Source organism: Carassius auratus, linkage group LG30F, assembly GCF_003368295.1.
Source record: "Carassius auratus strain Wakin linkage group LG30F, ASM336829v1, whole genome shotgun sequence".
NCBI lineage: Eukaryota > Metazoa > Chordata > Actinopteri > Cypriniformes > Cyprinidae > Carassius > Carassius auratus.
The window spans coordinates 3,641,646-3,664,278 of record NC_039294.1 but is presented as its reverse complement, the minus strand read 5'-3'; the positions used below and the strand labels follow the sequence as shown (position 1 = coordinate 3,664,278).

Below are 22,633 nucleotides of genomic sequence, written 5' to 3'. Positions count from 1 at the left end.
ATGACTCCAGTAAAGCCCAGTGCACTGCATGTGTGCTATTTTTTTCAGTCCTTGTCAGACTGTGTGATATGAGAGATCTCAGCTAAAGCTAAAGCATGCTGTGAGACATCAGCTTTCTTTTACGTCAGACACTGTGGATTTTATTCACAATTGACATTGATGACTGGCTGCTTTACAACATCAGTCGTGTCACATTTGGACATTGCAATAAAGAAATTTGGAGAAGCTGGAGGCTGTCATTGACTGCTTATATTTCAGAGTGAATAGACAAGCATTTTTAACTAAAATCTGACATATATATCTAGTTTGCCCTCTTTGTTAACTTAAAATAAAAAGATTGAATACAATGAAGATACCATTGGCCTCTCAGGTAGCTGAGGTTCACGTCACTATCAGAAGCTCAAAATAGAACTTCATTATAGGGCTGACAGGTGACAGATGTAATAAGAAACAGGCACAGTTGTCGTCCCATGATGCCCTGCTTCATCGCAGATTTCTCCGGATACAGTTTATTCTTTAATGCTACAAGAGCTTCTAATCTCCCCATAAGACAAACCAGTCCAAGCTTTGATAGGAGCATGGGACTGTCGCCATCTTCCTGACGATCTTTACATGAATACATGATAAAAGCAGAAACTACATCAACACAAACACATCTGGACAGACAGCGCTTTCCTAAATGCAGAACATGTGCGGCAGGTGGAATCAAAGCTCGCAGATTTGCAGGCTTCTAAGTCAAGTTTGTACATGCATGTTATTGTGTTTATCTGGGTGAGCTTGAATGAGCATCAAGTCATGCGACTTTTCAGTGTTTGTGCATAATCCTACAAATCTCTGTCTTCATTAGACGAGGGCTTTGGTTTTGTTTAATACTCTGGCAATCTATGTCTTAATCCGCTGATTATTTGTGTGTGTGTGTGAGAGAGAGAGTCCTGAAGCTTTTAGACTCCAGAGATTATTCTCTTTTCATGCCAAGTGGCGTGTGCTACAGAGCTTCATAAAGGGATTTTTAAAGAAATTGTTTTCTGAAATATGAAATATCAGTCATTTAGTCTAAATTATTAGTCTTTTTTTCACAAAGCACTAAAGCAGATATTTATCTGAATGTTCATGATGCTCTGTTTATATTTAGCTGAGGTCATATAATAACTTGTGAGGAACAGATCCATATTTATTTCAGTACTTGCTGAAAACATTTATTGTAGCTCTCAAAGCCTTGTGGAAAAGAAATACACTATAGCATACTTCTGCAAACTGTATGTAATGTTAGCAAACACTTAATTGTATATTGACTGCAATAAAATGCCATTGTAATATAGAAGTTTGAATGTACATTGAAAGCAAATATATAAACATCAGCGTTTTTTTGACCTACTTAAAAGACTGGCGTACAGCTTTATGTCCAATTTCATAACTAGGTTTATTTATAGTTTACTTTTTATTGAGGTTTATATATATATATATATATATATATATATATATATATATATATATATATATATATATATATATATATATATATATATATATATATATATATATATATATATATAACTTTTGTCCTGCTAAAGTACACTTATTCTGATGTACAGTTTTTTATATACTTTAGGGGTTCAAAAGGCATTACAAGTGCATTATCAATAAAATTAAGTGCACCTTTTTTCGTAAAGGATTTTTTTTTTTTTTTTTTTTTTTTTTTTTTTTTATCTGTTCAAAAAGCACATTTGTATTTGTACACCATTCCGAACTATACTGCTCCTGTGTTCCAAGGAAAACAGATGATCATATGCACAGGACTGACACAAGGATAATTAAATGAAAGAATTTCATTTTTCCCTCGTTCTTAGTTCTCTGTTGTTTTCCTAACAGGGACAGGCAAACAGCTCATAGGTTACAGGTGTGTTATTGTGATGTGCTCTGACATGTCGCCTGCAATCACCTGCCCACAGGCACTAAAGGTCAGACGCGTGCTACAGTTCTGCTACCGTGTCATTGCAATTGACCCTGAGAGTGTGCAGAAGTAACACTATCTGCAGAACAAAAGACTGTATTTAGGTCAAAGGCTGCTGTAAATCATACTCTGGAGGCTGCAATAAGTTGACAAAATATCAGTGAAAAACACACACACACACACAAATTATTTCCCAGTGCATATTAAGCTTAAATTAGAAAGATCCAGAAAACTGAATAAATAAATAAATAAATAAATAAATAAATAAATAAATAAATAAATAAATAAATAAATAAATAAAAATAATAATAATAATAATAATAATAATAATAATAATAATAATAATAATAATAATAATAATACAAAGAAATAATAATAATAATTCAAGAACTCATCAGCTTATGAGGAATACAAGACTAGATGAACACAAGGTTTATAAATGCACAGGGAGGTAAATGTACAAACTACAAAACACCTGGAAAAAAAATCAAGAAGACATCAGAAAACAATGCTGCCTCAAATGCACCTGGGAAACTCAAACCTCTGAGTCAGGGATTCACTGTTTAAGACAAAAAAGGTGTCTTAAAAATGACAATCTAACAAAATGCACTTACTTTGCACCTTATTAATTCATATGGTTACTAGCAGAAACATTTAGTTTTCATATAGTAAACCATGAAAAGTAACTAACTGCACATTTAAAGGAATAGTCCACCCAAACAATTAAAATATGCTCCACCTCAGTACATCCAAGATCATGTGCAGTGAATTGGTGACAGTTAAAACAGCTGATAAAAACATCACAATAATCCAAAAGTACTCCATATTACTCCAGTCCATCATTTAACATCCCTAGAAGCCAAAAACTGCACGTTTATGAGAAACAAATCGAGCATTAAGATCTTTTAGCCTCAAACTGTTGATTCTGGCTAAAATTCTGATTGCTTCCTCCAGTGAAAAAGACATCTGGTCAAATGAACAGATAAAACAAAGTTTATAAGCCAAAACAGTCCAAATCAGCTCTAAATGAATATATTGGATGGATACAAGTGCAGTTTAAAATTGTCTTAATGATAGATTTGTTTCTTATAGACACTCAGCTTTTTGCTTCACAAGACATTGATGGAATAGAGTGGCATGGATTACTTGTTGAATCCTTGTGTTTTTTTTTTTTTTTATATCACCACATTCTGATGGCACCCATTCACTGCAGATGACCCATAGAGTGTTTACTCAGGTTACTGTCACTATTACTATAAATACTATTTATTTATAAATCTTAGGCACACAAGTGGTTTCACAGAGTTTGTTCTACAGATTGATTGAGGATTGGGGAATTATTATTTAAAACATGCACCTTGCAAGGGAGGTGTGCTATTACTTTTCTAAGCAATAGAACTTCAGATTTTTGCCCAGGGCCATTACAAGAACATATTGATTGAGTTTTCCGGGAGTTAAGGTGGTGTGCACACTCTATGATTTGACACATGAAGGCAGCAACATACTGCATAAAGTAATACCCAACACCAGCATTGGTTGTAAATAATGTAGTGAGATATATATATATATATATATATATATATATATATATATATATATATATATATATATATATATATATATATATATATACTGTCATTTTCATATGCAGAGGGTGAAATGCAAAGCTTTGCAATCTTAAAATCACAGTCCCTTAATTGCTATTTCATTACTTTTTTCTGTAATGTAATCCGGTAACAATTACTCCGGTATTTTACACAGCTGGTTTGATGTTATCTGTATCTGTCTTCAGGTGACGGAGACGCGGACGGGTCCACTTGGCTGCAGCACGTATGATAACCTGGACTCTGTCAGTTCTGTTCTTCTTCAGAGCCCAGAGAGCAAACTCCATCTGCAAGGTATGTGACTCATGCATTTCACTGTGGTTTCAATTGGTTGTGTTAACACTGCACCCAATTCAAGTTTGTATTGCCTGACTGTCTGCACTGTTGTTCTGCAACAAACTCATTTGAGTTAGAAAAAAAAAAAAAGATTTGAAAATGAGAAATGAGAATTGATTGTATACCTATACTAGTGACAGATAGGAAGGAACAATGCTCAGAATAGCAAACTAGAACATGCTGTAATGACTGGTACGATTCAGAGTGAAATAAGCTTAGATGTCATCTCAAAAAGTGGGATGTGTGAACTGAGCTCACAGAATCACAGACGTTTAAGAGTGCTGACAGCTGAGTTTATCACAGAGAATTTTAGGGGGACTGAGATGAAAGACAGGCTACTGAAACCCCCTTAAACCGTGTCTAGCAACATCTAGGATTTGCATAAATGACTTTTTAAATCCATCATCAATCCAGCTGCTTGTGTGTCACATTTAAAGCAGACAAAAGAAGTGCAGAAATGTTTTCCATGAAGCATTTACATATGAAAAACATTATGTCTTCATAATTCCTGTCTATCAGAAAACACTTTTTTTTTTTGGATTTGATGGTGTGCACATCTGCTGTATTGACACATGTTTTGGAAGAGAGAAACACAGTTGCACAGCTGCGGTAAGATGCGCCTGCAGGGAAAATAAATGTGTATGAATCTGTCTGGCTGATAATACTAGAGATAACACAAGATGTGCTCATCAGGGATGAAAGAAGGGATGAAACGAAAAGAAACATGAACAATTCTGTTCTGTAACATTTACAGTAATGACTTTTAAGATGTATTACTTTTAAGAAGTATTTTAGTTATTTTTCTTTTGAATTATATATTGCATTGTGTTGTTAAAAATATTTTCAATTATGAAAAAATATGCATAATATTTTCTTAGAATGCTAATGTTTATTTTGCATTGTACTTTTGTAAAAAACTAAACATCTATCTATCTATCTATCTATCTATCTATCTAGATAGATAGATAGATAGATAGATAGATAGATAGATAGATAGATAGATATTTGTCGTCATCAGAATTAATGGAACCCTTGGTAAATATGATCACGGAAGGCTGTGGAAATAAATCTGCATTGTTAATCATTTTGATATTTAAGTAAGATAAATAAATAAATAAAAAAATCACATATATATATATATATATATATATATATATATATATATATATATATATATATATATATATATATATATATATATATATATATATAAATTTTCTTTTAACTTAAACAATTGAAAATGGGGGGGGGGGGGGATCTCATTATGAAATAAATGTTTTTCTCAAATACACATTGGAAACAATTATTGGTAATGAGTAAAAATCTGTGAAGTATATTTCCATCCATATTTACAATTTTGAGCATTTTGAGCAATTTTGAAGTATGATTTTAATTCATACTTTATTATTTTCAAACCACATTGTGGTGTGTTTTAGTTTTGGAAATTTGTAAAATTAACAGCAAATGTCTTGGCAGAAAACTGCCAAGTCCTTTTTTTTTATTATTTTTATTATTATTTTTTTCTTCTTTCCAAAATGTAAATGGTTTTTGGTTTAGACAGACGGGTTTGTCTATGATTAATTAAAGCTAGCCCATGAGAGTAATTTGTTCAACTGTCATATTATACAATTTATTTCATGCGATCAGCAAAGTCACTGCAATAACTTGTATTGTATTTATTTGTTTAGTAGAATTATTTAATTTAATTCAGGCTGCAAACTCACAACACATAAAACATTATTACATTTGCTGTGATGCTGAAGATTCAACATTAGCACTACAAACACTGTGTTTTATTACCGAGTTGGGTCTGCATTGGTTGATGAATTCACATGCAAAAAATGTCCTCCATTCACCACCCTCATGCTTATATTTAAGCGGATGTGATCAGCTTTGAATGAGTTGGTTTTAATGTAGAGTTTGATATGCAATTAGACATGAGTGTGGGGTTTGTATCAAATTGGATGTGTCGTTATTCATGCTTTAGCTCTGCTAAAAGTCTAGTTAGCAGAAGCACTCTGCTGTCTTGTGTATTTTCTTTCTTGGTTAACTAAATTTTTTGTCATAATCTGAAATATGAACGCTTGTTAGAAGTATCGCTAACACATTTGGGGTGTGTAATGAAAGGAATCTGTCGGAGCTACAAGCAGCTCAGCTTTATCCATCTTTTATCTGGCCGTCTTATTTTGAATATTCTCTGTGAAAGCTCTCAGTAGGTAACAGGCTTTGATGTTGCACGTCTTTACGCTGCATAAAACATCCAATCGTGATGACAGTATGTCATGTCGTGGCGGAGAGCAGTCATCCATGCCATCTTGGTCTGGATAAAAGTCTTGCGCTGTTGGTCTGCTATCAGGTTGTTGTCTTGAGATGTTTGGAGAAAATGGATTTGATGGCTGTTGATGGAAATATCTTCTCAGAGATGAGCAGCTAAAGATGAGCAAATATCTGTTGATGAAACAGTCTCACATAATGTTGTCATAAGGTCTGGTCCACACTGCAGCTTATTCTGACCAATATCCACTCGTTTAAATAGGAAAATATAAAAGCCCACTTATGCCACATTAGAGAAACAAAAGTCATGCCTTTGTAAGTAATAATAATATAATAAAAAAAAAAAAAAAAAAATGAGATATCAAGTCACAATTATAAGATAACGTAAAAACTTTGTGACATAAAAATGATGACATACACATCATCTGAAATGTCGAATACTAAGTCACAACTATGAGATAAAATGTCAGAACTGGGATACAAAAATTATGACACACAAAGCTGGAAATATGATACACTTAGTCATAATTATTAAATAAAATTGTCAGAACTGGGATACAAAAATTATGACACACAAAGCTGGAAATATGATACACTTAGTCATAATTATTAAATAAAATTGTAAACTATGAAATTAAAAATTATTAGTATTAAAATTGTCATTATAAATGATTAGTTGAAATTATGACCGTTATAGTTATGAGTTTAAAAAATGCACAATATTATGTCATGATTATGATTTTTTATAATTACTGTGACATATTTTTCTCATAATTATGGCTTTTTTATCTCATCATTTCAACTTTTTGTTTCATGATACTTATTATTTTATGTATTTATTGTTATTTATTGTTACTTATAATTATGAGGTATAAGCACATATTTTTTACTTTTTATCTCTTAATTATTACTTCTGGTCAGATTTGACTTTTAATTGTATGCATTTTATAGTTAATCATTGTTATATGGATTTTATATATGTGTACTGTATATACAGTACATATACACACACACACACACACACACTTTTTCTGCCATAGTTTCAACCTTTTTATGTGAATTACAACTCTGTCAGAACACAGAATAAATCAATGGAAATAATTTATCTTACTTTATATTTATATTATATACACTTTATATTTCCATCCATAACAAAACTGCTGGATGATATGGAAGGAACAGAACACATTGTTTTATGTTTTTATTTTATTGCATAGCATCATTTTAATTAGATTTTGGTGCAATACACGATAAAACAGCAACACATAACACATCGGCCTTAAACATCTGAATGATGATATAGACAGACCAGCACTGCAGAAGAATGTAAAACCATCCAGGTTCTTCCTATGAAACACTCTCAAAATCATCATGCCTATTATTGATTTTAGTTACTGTGGTGTAATGCAGGTTTAAATATAAATTACCTGCTCTACACATTTTTAGAAGGTCAGAAAGAAACTGCAAGTTGTTTACACTTCTTTTTTTTTTTTTTTTCACCGGAGACTCCGAGAGAACAGCTGTAGAAACTGATTATGAAGCGTTTTCTGAGGACACTCAAAATATATTTCGTTCTGCAAACTTTTCGTTTCTCGAAAGTGCAACGCGTGTGTGTTTCAGCACTATGCATTTCACCACGACCCTCTGCGGACTGACACTTTGTCTGTATTCAGAACTGTATATTTATACACATTTTCACACTGGAAATGGAAGGTCAAGTTGCATTGTGGGATATATTATTTTGTGAAGTGTTCTTTGTTATATGCTATAACAGGTCATTATTTATACTTTTCACAAAAAACATACTATTTGCTGCAGAAAGCATAAGTGGATCACTACACCATTTTCACATTTAGTATCTTTGTGTTGCTTTCCACCAAGCAGATTAAAAAATGAAAAAATAAAAAAATAAAATAAATAAAATGTTGATGTTAAATTTATTTCAAGTATTTATGCTGTTTATTTTTTCTTACCCAGCTGTAGTTCCTCTTTTATAATTAATTAATTAATTTTTGTTTTGTTTTAAGCAAAACATCTTGTGTAACTAAGCAAGTTTTATGCTGATAGGGGTAGATAAGGGTTAGAGTTAAATAAACAAGTCTTTTCTTCTATCTTAGGCAGTTTTGTTTTGCAAGCAAATGTAAATGTATGATTTAAATTTTTTACTGTAAAATAAAACAACAGTATTTATTTATTTATAATGACACACAAAAAACCAAAAAGCAAAAAACAAACACTGCGGTCACTAAAACAGACTCTTGACATCTCGTCTACTGTAGTTGTATATCTCTCTCTACAGTACGTCGGCTGAAGCGCTGAGTGAAGATATGGCATGTGATTGTCACGGACTGAGATTTAACACACTTACATGAGAGAGAGATGGCCATGATCACGGGATGGCCATGGCGTCTGTCGTCCACCATTAGAGTCGTCTCCTGTGTGTGCATCTCTTAATGAATTAGGAAAGGTCACTTTGAAGGATTTGTTGTTGCCATTAATAAAATTGCCTTGTGATCCCCTGACTGCAGTCGATTGCAAGTAATCTTCCTGATTGGAATATGGAAGGAGGGGAGGATCAGCTGTTTAAAGAAATCTGTAAACAAGGTGGAGATGAAGAATCGACTGGTCAATTGCCTTAATGACTTCATTTCATAAAGCACCTAAAATGAGAAGTTCTATACTTACCTTAATGTACCACCGTGGGGACAAGCTGAATCACACAGACTGCATATGATGTATAAGATTAGTCATATTTGCAAAAAGAGTTCATTATATCTTTCAGGGTTTTATTTCAAGAGCAATAATAGTGATACTAGGTAAATTAATATTAAATAAGATTTTATTCATTTAAAGGGACGGTTCACTTTGAAATTAAATTTTGGTAAGGTTTAGCTTACCTCAAGGGCATCCAAGATGTAGGTTTCTTTGTTTCCGCAGTATTTCCCATTTTGATATTTTTAGGTCAAACTGTACTTGTCTGTGACTCATATAATAGAGGTCTATGGTCACCACCTCAAAGAGCATGTACAGAGGAGTCCAAATTAAACAATACCCCATCGTAAGTACACATTGATGACCTAAGACACGAAACGAGCAGTTTGTGTAAGAAAACGAACAGTATTTATATTGTTTTTACCTCTTGTACACAATCACTTCCAACTGACCTGAGTAACTGATCACTGAAACAGCACACTTTGAAAACTTTCTCTAGGTTAAAATTAGATTGAGCGTCCATGTACATTTGCTATTACTTACATATTTCAGATGATAAGTCATATTTGATGATTACCACATAGGCCAGCAGTTAATGATCTGCATGACTTCGCCTGTGGATTTTTTAATTTATTTTTTCTGTGATATAAAAATAATATAAAAAAAATATAAATACTGTAATCAATGCTCAATTAAAACTCACTTTTATTTAAATGATTGAATCTTAAATATTTAATTTTATTTAATTACATAATTTGATCAAACATTAAATAATAAAGACACTAGTTAAGTAAAAATATAATGAAAATGCATTGTAGTGAGAAAATATTCGTCTATGTAGTTATTTTTCACTTTCCTTAAAACCTTTATATATAATGCATTATAAAGATACAGCATTTGTAATGTAATGCATTTCATCTTTAAAAAAAATAAATAATTGTAACTAGGCTTAAAAATGCATTATCATGTCTGACGATTTGTTTGTCATGGGCTTTAATGCATTATAATTTCTAAAGGTGTTACAATGTATTATAATTAAGGGATATAATGATTAACTACGAGCCGGTGGAAAATCCATAAAAAATGTGAAGATTCAATTCAGTTGAGATGCAAAACAGATCGCGGTTCAATTAGGGGTAGGAGTTTATATGAATGTATGTCTGAGGTGAACTTACTCTGTTTAGAAAAGTTTAGATTGTTTTTTATTTTTATTTTTTCTTTTCATCTTGCCTCTGTATAATGCATATTAAAGTCCATAAGTGCAGGCTGTTTTGTTTACAGCGGAAACCAAGGAAATGCTTTAAGCGCCACCTGCTGGCAGAGAGTGAATCTTCGTTTCATTCAGCTCGTCTACTATTTCTGTTTCGTTCAGACTTTTTCTTTTTTTTTTCTTTTATGTATCGTTTCACAAAACTGAAGTCAAACCATTCTGTTTTTGCTTCATATTTCGAAATTATACAGTACAACCTAATTTAGATTAAAAACTTCTCATGTATCTCAGCATATTTGTTTGGATCATGATTACAATTCAGTGGTTGCCTCTAATGTTAAATGCAACATAAAAGCACACAAAGCCATATTTTGTTTATTTGAAGATATTTATTTTGTGCTATTTATTTGATTTGGGGTTTGTTTTAAAATGTCAATTTAGTTTTGTTATTTACATTTACATTATATTTAAATTTGGTTATTTAGCAGATACTTTTATCAAAAGCAACTTACAAATGAGGACAAAAGAAGCAATAAAAACCAACAAAAGAGCAATAAATGCAATAGGTTCTATATTATAATAGTTCTATTTTATTTTCACAAAGAAACTTGCAGCATTTTGTCCAAGCAATATTAAAAGGACACATTTAATTCATAATAATAAAAAACAAAACAAAAACTGAAATGAATAGTGAAATCAATAACACAAAGCTTATTGCTATTATTGTGTGGCAAGGGCTATGAATAACGCTTTTCCCACTCACATAAAAGAGCAGCGTGAACATTTTGCTATACATCTGCTTTTGTGCTCCACAAAAAAGTAAGTCATAAAGAGCATGGAATGACAGGGTCATTAAAAGTTGACAGATGTTTCACATTTGGCTGAACGGACACTTTTAAAGAGATGTTATTGAAGGTCTGAAGATGAAGGTCTTTACAGGTCAGTGGAGTTTAGAGGACTCTCTGTCTCTCTCTGTACTTCCTGTTTCAGAATAATGAGCTGGTGGCTATTTTCAAAGTTCAGCATTACAGTATTTCAGGAACTGCATCTAAAAGGGTTGAGCTTGGAATAGTTTTGACAAAACCTATCTGAGATCTTTGCCAGTGATTGAAAAGCACATGATTTTGTAGTTTTAATCCGTTGCTGTTGTTAATGTATTTGCTCAAACATGTTTCTCTGTTTTTCGAGTAGATTTATGCCACTGCTACACTAATTGGATTGGATAAGCAGCGATCAGCACTGGAGCGTTTCACAGTTTGCGGTCTGTGTTCACTGCTGTTTTGGAACTATTTCTGTTGCAGCAAAAATCCTCAATATCTGGCCATATCGTGTCTGAAATGTAACTTACTCAGTATTAGGCCTGGCTTTCAGCAACTCCCTAATCACAATACATGCCACAATCCAACACTGTGGCACGTCAAAATTATAACACACTTCTCTTTCACAGTTTGATCCACATTTGTCTAGTTTAGTGTGCCTCGCCTAGTAAAATTGAATATATTTCAAATACATTTATATCATACTAAGTATAGTTCAAATCTATTAACATATTTACTGAGACATAACTTGAGAGTTACTCAAGTTACTTTTTTCTGTATTCTTTGATGAATAGGAAGTTCAGAAAAGTAGCATTTATTTGAAAAATAAATCTATTGTAACATGTCTTTAATATCACTGTTGATCATTTTTATGTATGAATGAATTATAAGAAGAAGAAGCCTGATCACAATTGTGCTGATATTCATCATAACAGCAGGACTGTGTATGCGATATTGCTTGAATATTTACACAGCTTTCAAATGCTTTACGGAACCGGCAGTATTTCTTGTAGTTTTTTGTTCCTTTCCATCTTGTTCTCATTCAGAGAAAGACACGAGTCAAGTGACTTTGCCTCGGGATATCTGACGGAGCGTGATAATGACATGCTGTTACATTTCCAAACGCAATAAAATCAACTTTGCCATCATGTCGACATCACAGACGGGCACTAATCAGCCGCTCTCATCTGCTCCTGCAGGATCTTTGATTTTCTGATTTGGAAATAACTGTTAGATTTCTGTGCTGCAGTGTGTGAGGAAATCACTGCGTGCCTCCGTGGCCACAGTTTGCCAATCGTGTGTCGTCTCCACCAGATTAGACTGTAATTGTGCCCTGGAACCGAGTCAGAACACACTGACCTTCAGCTCACAATGCCACCGGCGAGTCTTCGGTTCATTACTAAAGCCCGAGTTTCACTAGTGTGACGGTTGAACGGAGGAGCCACTGATGGCACAAACTACAGCTGAGAATGAAATGACAAAACATTCACACTTTTAATTACCCAGTTTACTGCAGACAAAGTCAGGTTTGAGATGTAACGATATGATGACCGTTTGGTCAGCTAGACAGTCCAAAAACCAGATAGTTGACTAGTGGATGATCAGTGAGATATTGTAAATAATAATGGGGGCAAAAAAGTGAAATAACAGTCATTCAAAAGCAGGATTTTTCTTGCATTGTCATAGAATACATTTTTCAAGCAACATGAATATATAAGTATATAGTTAAGAATTAGTGAATATTTATTTATTTATTTAAATTGGTTTCCACAAATATATTCGGCAGCACAACTGTTTTCAACATTGATAATCATTTATTGAGCAGCAAATCAGCATTTAGAATGATTTCTTAAGGATCATGTGACATTGAAGACTGGAGTAATGTTGCTTAAAATTCTGCTTTAATCACGGCAATAACTTATATTTTAATGTTTGCACAGAATACAGATATTTTAAATTGTAATAATATTTCATTATTTTACTGTGTTTTTAATCAAATAAATGCAGCCTCATTAAAAAAAAAAAAAAAAAAAAAAAAAAAAAAACCTTTTCAATCCCTCCTAGATACTACTGGTGTTATTTTATTATTACATTTTTTTTTTTGCTTTAATATTTCAGAAAATATAGAGATAGTTTGAATTATTTTCATCATAATTGCTATTTTATTATTATTATTAGACAAACAGACAGTACAGCACATATAACTGAAAATGTAACATCTATGACATTGTGTAATGACAGAGAAATCTCAAAATGTATTATTGTCAATATTCAATGCATTTGTGGCCTAAGATGGTGTTGTACAAAAAGGTTATATTTAAACGATTAAAGTAACGTAAATCCCATTAGTTATCCCATTAAAGGCCACATCCATGCATCCCTTAGAAATGCTTCAGATTAGTTTCTGCTGAGCACGATCCTAAACAAGCCTGTGACCTAATTAACCGGTCATTCAGATGACCCCTAGGTGATTATAAAATCATGTCAATTTGTACATCTCTAATATATCAATGTCATTTCAACTGAATAGCAAAAAATACAAAGGCTTTGTATGTTATTCAGAATTAATGAATGCATAATGATTTGATCATATGAAAAAAAAAAAAAAATCTGTATTATTCACAATTCATTTTCAAGGTGTAAATGTTATAAAATCAGTGAGTGATCTTTGCTAGTATTGTCTATATGACTGCTGTGAATGAAGAAAACATGTATTGTAGAAATAGAGTGCACTGTGACCTGGACTGATTGAATATCGCAGGCATGTTTACTGCGGTCTGGCTGAGAATGCTAATGTTCCACTAGAGAAGCATGACGTATTGATTCAACATTCCACACTTTCACATCATGCCAGCCTGCCCATATTTGTTCTTGCACACTTTCTATTCATCTGACATTATGTGGCTGGTGTTAGTTCTATCCCAGCATGCTTCAGTCAGTGATAACAGTGTGGCCTGGGGAACAGGCAATTCATATAGTAAATGTATATGTATAGTAAATGTAAATGTATAGTAAATGTAAATGTATAGTAAATGTAAATGTAAAATGTAAAATGTAAATATAGGCGTACGGTGAATAGAGAGGCCAGAGGGGAAAATGGCTGGTCAGAGAGATCATTCCTGCCCCGAAGACAGCCATATGCAGACCGGCGCAGAGTACCAGCATTGGAGACCCGGTCCAGACCAGTCGGGGTTTCCAGGCCTGGAGACACATCGCTGCTCAGGCCTGGTCTGAGGTCACGGGATGGGGTTTGATTTCGAGAGAGCAACAGAGAACAGCTGTTGATATAGAGATGCTGGAAACAGTAGCGCAGCCAGAAAAGAGACTCTGGGTGTGCATATGGAAATCTGGGTGTGCCACATTTATTGTCAGATTACTGTGCAAAATTATGGGATAGTATTTTTGTCGCACTGCTTCCGTCCAACCATACTCCTAGTGGTAATTTGCAGGTCGTGTCAACATGTAGTTAATTGTTAAATGTAATAATTTTCTTCCAAATACGATAATTTTGAACTTCTGGTACGATACTTGGACATTTCCAATCTGGCAACACTGTCTGTTGATGTTGGGCCCGGGGAGGGAGAAACATCCTCAGCAGGTGTAACGTTAAGGCCTTGTGTCCGGCTGTTCATCAAGCCAAGGTTTTTTGCTAAAAAAATATTAAGAAAGGAGCTCTGCGACATATTGCTAGCTAGCAATGTGCAATCAAAAATTATCTGTTTATATCATAGACTGCTGGGGTCACAGTCAGCTGCTGTTTGCTGATTGGTTGGCAGTCCAAATGTTGGCAGATATATTTTAACAAAAATAATTTAAAATGTAAATTACATTTTAAAATTTTTATCATTATTGCACCATATATTGGATTCTTATTTCTGTGCCCCTGGCCCTGAGAGTATGATTTAGAATGTTCAGTGGCGTCACAGAACTCAAAGGGCCGTTTCATAGTCAACGTATCTGTACACATACGCGTCCCCGAGGTTACGCATCGTTACGCTTCGGCCGCCATTATGCGTCGGTGCGTAGCCAAATGTGTCGTCCTAGTTTTTGATACGTGACGCGCCGATGCACGCAATACTAAGCATTGTCGGTGGGGGCGACATTGCAAGTATTGTACATTAATTCAAGTAGTGTTTACAGAAGAAGAAGGTTTGAATACAATGGCGGGCGAAGATGAAAAATTATGCGCACTTATACGTATTCATCAACATTTATACGATAGTTCATCAGCAACAGAATACACTCCTCTTCAGTTGCCACTGTGATCTGACTATCACGCGACCCGTGACTCTACTAATATCACCCGACTCTACTTACCCCTGTTGCGTGAGCGGTGTATTGCATACACGCATCGCCCGTGACACTTGCGTCCACTGTTTAGACTATGAAAGGGAGCACGTCGCTCGCGTTGCTTGCTCTCGTCGCTCGCGTTGACTATGTAAGAGTTCAAACAGCTTTCGCGCGTTGCCTGGCACTGAGCCACAGACGGACGCGCTCAGCGCTTGTCATAATCACAATTAATATGCATTGTTTTCAACCACATAATGTTTATTTTAGGTTTCATACATTTAAATATACATAATCACTAGTAAAACAATACATTGGTAGTTTGTAAAATACACACTGATGTCTATGGAAGCAGCAAAAACTATCTAATCAAATGTAATTTGCAGACGTGTTTTATTCATATATCAGACACACATAGCAGAACAATAAAGTTTACTCTATTCTTCGTCCAGTTCAACAGCCACTTACTTTCATGTATTTCGGGAGAAACTGGGGAATTCAAGTGCTGTATGTTAAATCCGGCTGACAGGTCTCTGAACTGCAGCGCTCATCTCGTTATAGATCAAGATAATTTATAAAGGTTTTTAAACGAAGAATCAGAATATCAGATAGTTGACATGGTAAGCAAGTTTGTGTTTATATTTTAATAAAAAATGAAAAACTAAATAAAACGAATGCCGATACATCTGTTAGTGGCTGCGGTGTGTCACGTGACAATCATGACGCGTCGCCATGGAAACAAGGGGTCAGTTAAAATATTTGTAATTTACACGTGAAAGGGTTGATTTAAAAATACATATATTTTCTAAGTAAACAACAATAGCCCAAGTTTAGTAAACATTTTTTTATTGAGACTATAAAAAATAATTCATCTATTGCATCTATTTTTAGGTGTGCCAGCTGCCACTGTGGGTCGCACAGGCACACCCTGGCAGACCCGTGGCTACGCCACTGGCTGGAAATGCAACACAAATGTGAAGTTGTTTTGGTTGTGAATGGGAAATTTATTGGTGCACAGTGTGTTTTAATGAGAAATATTTAAAACAGAAGGAACTCATGCTTTCATGAGCTTTGGATGTATTTCAGTATGAAGAGGAAAATATTTTCCAGTCTGATGTCATTAGACTAGTTTGCTTGAGCATTTCGTCTCAGTCATGAGCTAAACAAACAAGAACCGCAGGATGCTAATTAGCTGATATATACATGAGATTTTGGTGTGGGATTTAAGGTAGACTTTTTGTTTGACAAATTATTTTATTATTTTATTTATTTAAAAACTCTGGAGACCAGAAATACAGGATCATGTGAAGAAGTTTCACATTTCTCTGCAACTTTGACCTGCAAATTTGTATTTTATGAAGATGTGTGACCCAGAGAAGCTCGGTATGTCATGGCATTGAGCTCTTTGCTAATATTTTCTGAAAATGTACTTAAACTCAGGCCATCCTGAGTTTGTTTATTTGGAGAAATGTAGCATTCCATCACTTGCTTAGCAGTGGATACTCTGCACTGAATGAGCTTATAAAAAACATCACAATAATGCACATCTCTCCAGTCCATCAGTTAATGTCTTGTGTCATGTTTGTGAGAAACAAATCCATCAAAACGTTTTTAACTTCAAACAGTTGCTATAATTCAAGTACGCAATCCATAATTATGCTTCTTCCAGTGAAAAAGTCCATATCCTGTTGTCTCTCACATCAAAATCAACCCACATAATTTTGTTTTGAGCCTTCTTGGATTGTTTTGACTTATAAGAAGTGCTTGATCTATGAATATGTGTCTCCTGATTCAGACCCGACCAGAAAAAAAAAGAAACATCTTAAAGATGGACACACAGCTTCTGGCATTGCAAGACATTAATTGATGGACTGGATTATGTGTGGATTATTGTGATTTCCCATTAACACTGTTAATGCATATTGAATCTGCACTTCAGGATATTTTGCTGATAAATGTGATTTGGCAGTGAAAGCAGAAGCTGATTCTCCTACACCTGCTGCAGTGGCCACAGATGCAACTAAAAGAGAAATACCTCACTGCAGAGCCTTTAAAATGCATTATTTTTAAAGCATCGATATATAGATATTTCCTCTTTTTCTCCTGTAAAAGTTTCAAGATGAATGGAAGCTTTATGACTTTGTTCCATAAAAGTTATTTGTAGGATATTATGGTGGAGGGTATATGTAGGATTTTGTTTTGTCCTGTTGCATAACTATGGAAAGCCAAATGGGTCAGAATACGCGTGCTTTTCAACGCCGTATTAATTTTAAAACGCCGTTTTCATAACGCCGCCAGGCGTTAAATAAGCGCCGTTACGCGTTAAGTTAACGCCAGACGCCACCACGCGTTAAAATAACGCCACACGCCGATAGACGTTAAGTTAACGCGACACGCCACTTAAGATGCAGATTTATTTACTCATCTACATGGACACACCTCTCATGGCTACAAGGACTCTACGGCAAGTCAGAGCATCCAGTTTGCAAGAGCGCGAAGATGGCTAGCCCTTACAATTCTACATATAGCTTTTGTCTCATAAAGTTATCACCCCAGGCATGAATAAGTGCAAATTTGGAAAAGATTTTATTCAACAGTTAAATTAATAAGAAAGTAATATTATTATTGTATTATTATATTATATTTTGAGTAGGCTATCATTTCAATTTAATAAATAGTTGGCGATAGTTTCACAAAAATAGAAAATCTGTTTATTTACATTTACATTTACTCAACCTAATGTTGTTTCAAACCTTATGCCTGTATTGCGTTTGAGGAAGATATTTTGAAGAATGCTGATAACCAAACTGTTTTAGTCTGTAAAAATATTACGATTCTGATGCAGCTTCTGAAACAAAAGTAGAGCATATGTAATTCTAAATTAAATATCATTTTTCTTATATATATATATATATATATATATATATATATATATATATATATATATATATATATAAACATAAGCTGAAATGATAATCATAGCTGAATTAAGCAGAACTGCAGAGCTGACCCCCACTAAAAATAGACTTATGGGAGTCCCCCCTGATATTTTGTATTAGCATCAACAACAAAGGCAAATCTGAATAATAATAATAATAATAATAATAATAATAATAATGCAATTAGGATAGTAAATAAGATTAAACAGACGGAGTATGGGGATGGAATGAAGGCAGTAAATGTTTATTGGTTCACCTCAGATCGTGAAAGCAGGCTGCAGTATTGTCATTCATCATAACAAACAGTGTAGAGATGACTCCCTCGGAAGAAATCCTGCAGGCGCCCCTGAACATATGGACTTAAATTTCAGGAACACTTAATTTGCTCTATTTCTTAAAAACAAATTCAAACAAAGTCACAGCTGATCGCGGTGTATCTCCAAACAAACACACAGCTGTTTCTGAACAACGTTTATGAATGAATCTGCATTTTAGAACAAATCTAGCGAGTCAATGATTTACCCATCACCCATTCATAAAGAGAGTCATTTGCTTTGTGATTCATTGATAAGGCAGTGACATGCTGCCACCTACTGTCGGTTTCAGTTTCATTTGAAAGTATAAATGAGTCATTTAAATCGTTTAATATTTCCATTTTCAAAACTTTATATTTTAAACATTAATTTCATTACATCGTTCTTATGAAATACATTAACGCCACCTCCAAGTCTTCTCAAAAAGTCTGCATAATCCTTAATGCAACAGCAGAGTTCTGTGTCTTGCAAAGCTGAAATGTTGATGCTGATTTCATTTGACTGGTAACTTATTCTTCTGGATTGTATTTTACTAATTTAATAAAAATTAGATGGAAAATGGGATCAAAAAGCTAAAAAAATAAATAAAATAAAATCAAAACAAAGAAATATCAAAAAAAGAAAAGCATAGAGGCCTTGATACTGTAACGTTACCTTTTAAAAAACTAATTGCCATACATTTTCTCATTTATTTAACCATTGTAATAATTTCCAAATTTGGACTTATTTGTGTCATTCGATAACTATATTCCCTATATCCATATTTGTAATTGCTTTATTGTAAAATAAATCAGGTAACTACTTTTGAGTATGATTTCAGTTTATCATATGTTATTATGTTTTTAAAAAGGAAGAAAAAGTACCCTCAGAAGATATATTAGAGCCTAATTGAGTTAAATCTGAAAAAGCAAACAAAATGTAGCTTTAAATATTAATATTTAATTTAGAATTACACATGCTATACTTTTGTTACAGAAACTGCATCTGAATCATTGGGTTGAGTAAATGTAAATAAACAGAATTTCTATTTTTGTGAAACTATCACCAACTATTTATTAAATTGAAATGATAGCCTACTCAAAATATAATATAATAATAAAATAATAATATTACTTTCGTATTAATTTAACTGTTGAATAAAATATTTTCCAAATTTGCACTTATTCGTGTTTTAACTTTATGAGACAAAAGCTATATGTATAATTGTAAGGGCTATCCTTGCCATCTTCGCGCTCTTGCAAACTGGATGCTCTGACTTGCCAGAGTCCTTGTAGCCATGAGAGGTGTGTCCATGTAGATGAGTAAATAAATCTGCATCTTAAGTGGCGTGTTGCGTTAACTTAACGTCTGTCGGCGTGTGGCGTTATTTTAACGCGTGGTGGCGTCTGGCGTTTACTTATCGCGTAACGGCGCTTATTTGACACCTGGCGGCGTTATGAAAACGGCGTTTTAAAATTAATACGGCGTTGAAAAGCACGCGTTTTCTGGTCCACTTGGCTTTCCATACATAACATTTGATATTTCAATATCATACTGTCCTTTACAGAGAATCACTGTTTTCAGCAAAATTCAAAAAAAGTTTATACCTAAAAACTAGAGATGCAGTTCAGTAAGGCACTTAATCATACTAAAAGGTGCAACCTCCACTTTACCTTCAAACAAGTTTATCTCTTCTTCCTGTGATCGAGATCCAGATGAGGATAATGGTGATGTGTGCAAAAACACTGAAATAAATAAAAATATATAAGCAAAGTGACATTACCTGAACAACATGAAATCATCAACTGAGGGACAATATCCCTGTAGATGTCTTTCTGTATTGGAATAAATAGATTCATAAGGAAAATAATGTTATGAGAAGGCTAATGGTTAATGCATCAATCTGCACAGTGTGATATGGTTTCCTCACTTGATTTAGACTAAATAAATGAAGGGAAATCAACTATCAAAGCAACACCAAGCCTGTTAATTAATTCATTTTTTTGTATTAAGCACAGCTCAAATGACGCTTTTCAAAAGCAGTAGATAATCTAGCAAGATTGTAATGCATGTATTTTATTTATTCATGACAGCAGCAGTTAAACACATTTCACAGCACAGTGTGATCGTTCTCTGGAAAAGAAATAAATAAACAAACAAACCATGAGCAAAATAAATATTCCTATTTGTGAACATGAGTAAAATCAGCCATACAATCTACATATGCAGCTCCCAACTAAGGCGTAATTTAACTGATATGGATGTGATTTGCAATGAGGTACATCGCCAGAGACACGTGCGTCACACAAATGGCACATGTGAGACTCAACTCGCAACTGATTTGTTGTATAACCCGCAACAGATGGTTGTGTTTGCATGCGTTTGCCAGTATTACTAATTAAAAGTTGGAAAAAGTTGCACTTTGTTTCCAGTCTCTGTGGGTGAAGCGTACGACATTTTACACAAAGAAACTGAAGCCTATTTTTAGGACCATTAATGTTTCTGCATGTTCATCATGACATCCATAACAACTGGTACTGCTTTTAATTCATGCTGATTTAAATAAATAGAAAAGTTAATTATATTAAAATAATGAGACTCGTGATTAAGAATAATGAGAATTATGAAAACAATAACCAGAACTCAAGTGTAAATTAAATGACAATTTGATCATAATTGTCCTTAAAACAGGTTTCAATTACTTTATGCAGGTTTTTTTTATTCATTTTTTATTATTATTATTTAAATGAAATTGAAGTTGAAATGAACTTTACTTATTATTCTCTGGGTGTTCTCAACTGGTAACATCAGTAACTTTAGGATATCGATTTGAATAAAGACACACCATTTGGGACCAATAAAAAAACAAGGAGACATTCATTTCTAAGCAGCTGAAGTTAAAGCGAGCCGTTTTATTGGTTAATTCACACCGTAATTTCTCTCTGATAGACATAAGGCTCTTGAGAGGCTTTTGACAGCACATTGTAATGAATCCACGAACAGAGAGAGGAAAGAAAGTTGCTTTTTATTGCTGCTTGTTTTGTTTCTCCCTTTCATACACACCCGTTGTGTTCTTGCCGGAACCATAAGCCCATCCTGGAAGATTTATGAATACGTTAGAATAGCCTGAGCCAACAGTTTTCAAAGAAGTGGAGTGAAAATAAATTAAATAGCCCCACAGGCAATTCATCTGCTGCTTGATGGATTACATACTCATCTTCATACTCTCTCTCTTCTCTCACTCTGCCGCTCTTGCTTTCTTCAGAAGATTGGCAAACATTTGGCAAACAAATGAATAAACACGAAACAACTCAATTAGGACATATGTGCAATGAAGTCTGTCAGTGATGAATTGTGGATGGAAAATATGTCTGGGTTTGAAGAGACAACGTGATGAAAAATGATTTGTCTTTCGAGGTGACCAGATCAATGTTTCTGTCTTTCTTGGAAAAAAAGGCTGACGGAAATGACATGGCCATTAATTCTGGGAAACATTCCTTGTGTCTTATTTTATAGTAGCATTTTGTATCATTATTGATTGATAATCCTCTTATGCAATCAGTCAGAAGTTTAAAATATGTAAGATTTGTTTTATCTTTTTTTAAGTCTAAAAACTGCATTTGTTTGATTGAAAATATAGTAAAAATTGTGAAATCATATTATAATTCAAAATAATTGTTTTCTATGTGACTACACTGTAAAAACGTAATTTATTGCTATGATCAAATCAGAATTTTCTGCATCATTACTCCTGTCTACAGTGTGAAATTATCATTCAAAAGTCATCCTAATATGCTGATTTTCAGCTAGATAGATAGATAGATAGATAGATACTTGAGCAGCAATAATAACTGAGCAGCAAATCAGCAAATTTGAATGATTTTTGAAGAATTTTGTGTAATGATAAAAAAAAAAAAAAAAAAGCTCAATCACAGGTGGGGAAAAAATTGCATCGTACACAAATAATTATTTTAATTATTTTATTTCACATTAGTACTGTTTTTAATGGATTCTAATAAACTCAGCCTTGGTGAAGAGGCTTCTTTTTTTCTCACAAATGGAAATGTTGTCATGTGCTGATTTTCAAGGATTTCAGAAGGAGCTCTTTTGCAGTTGTATTTGAATAAACGGTTTTGTTCCAGAAGATCGAGAGATGCAGAGATTCCTCTTAAATGCGCATGAGCACCGTAGATGCAAACGGAAAGGATG

General features: G+C 33.7%; 1 protein-coding gene across 1 annotated transcript in view; it reads left to right on the top strand.

Moving 5' to 3' along the window:
- Positions 1–22,633, top strand: part of brinp1 (bone morphogenetic protein/retinoic acid inducible neural-specific 1) — a 173,408-nt gene that overhangs the window by 114,924 nt on the left and 35,851 nt on the right. The window contains exon 5 of the mRNA XM_026240636.1: positions 3,744–3,849. Coding sequence (XP_026096421.1) covers positions 3,744–3,849 — 106 coding nt within the window. The remainder of the gene's footprint in view (positions 1–3,743; positions 3,850–22,633) is intronic.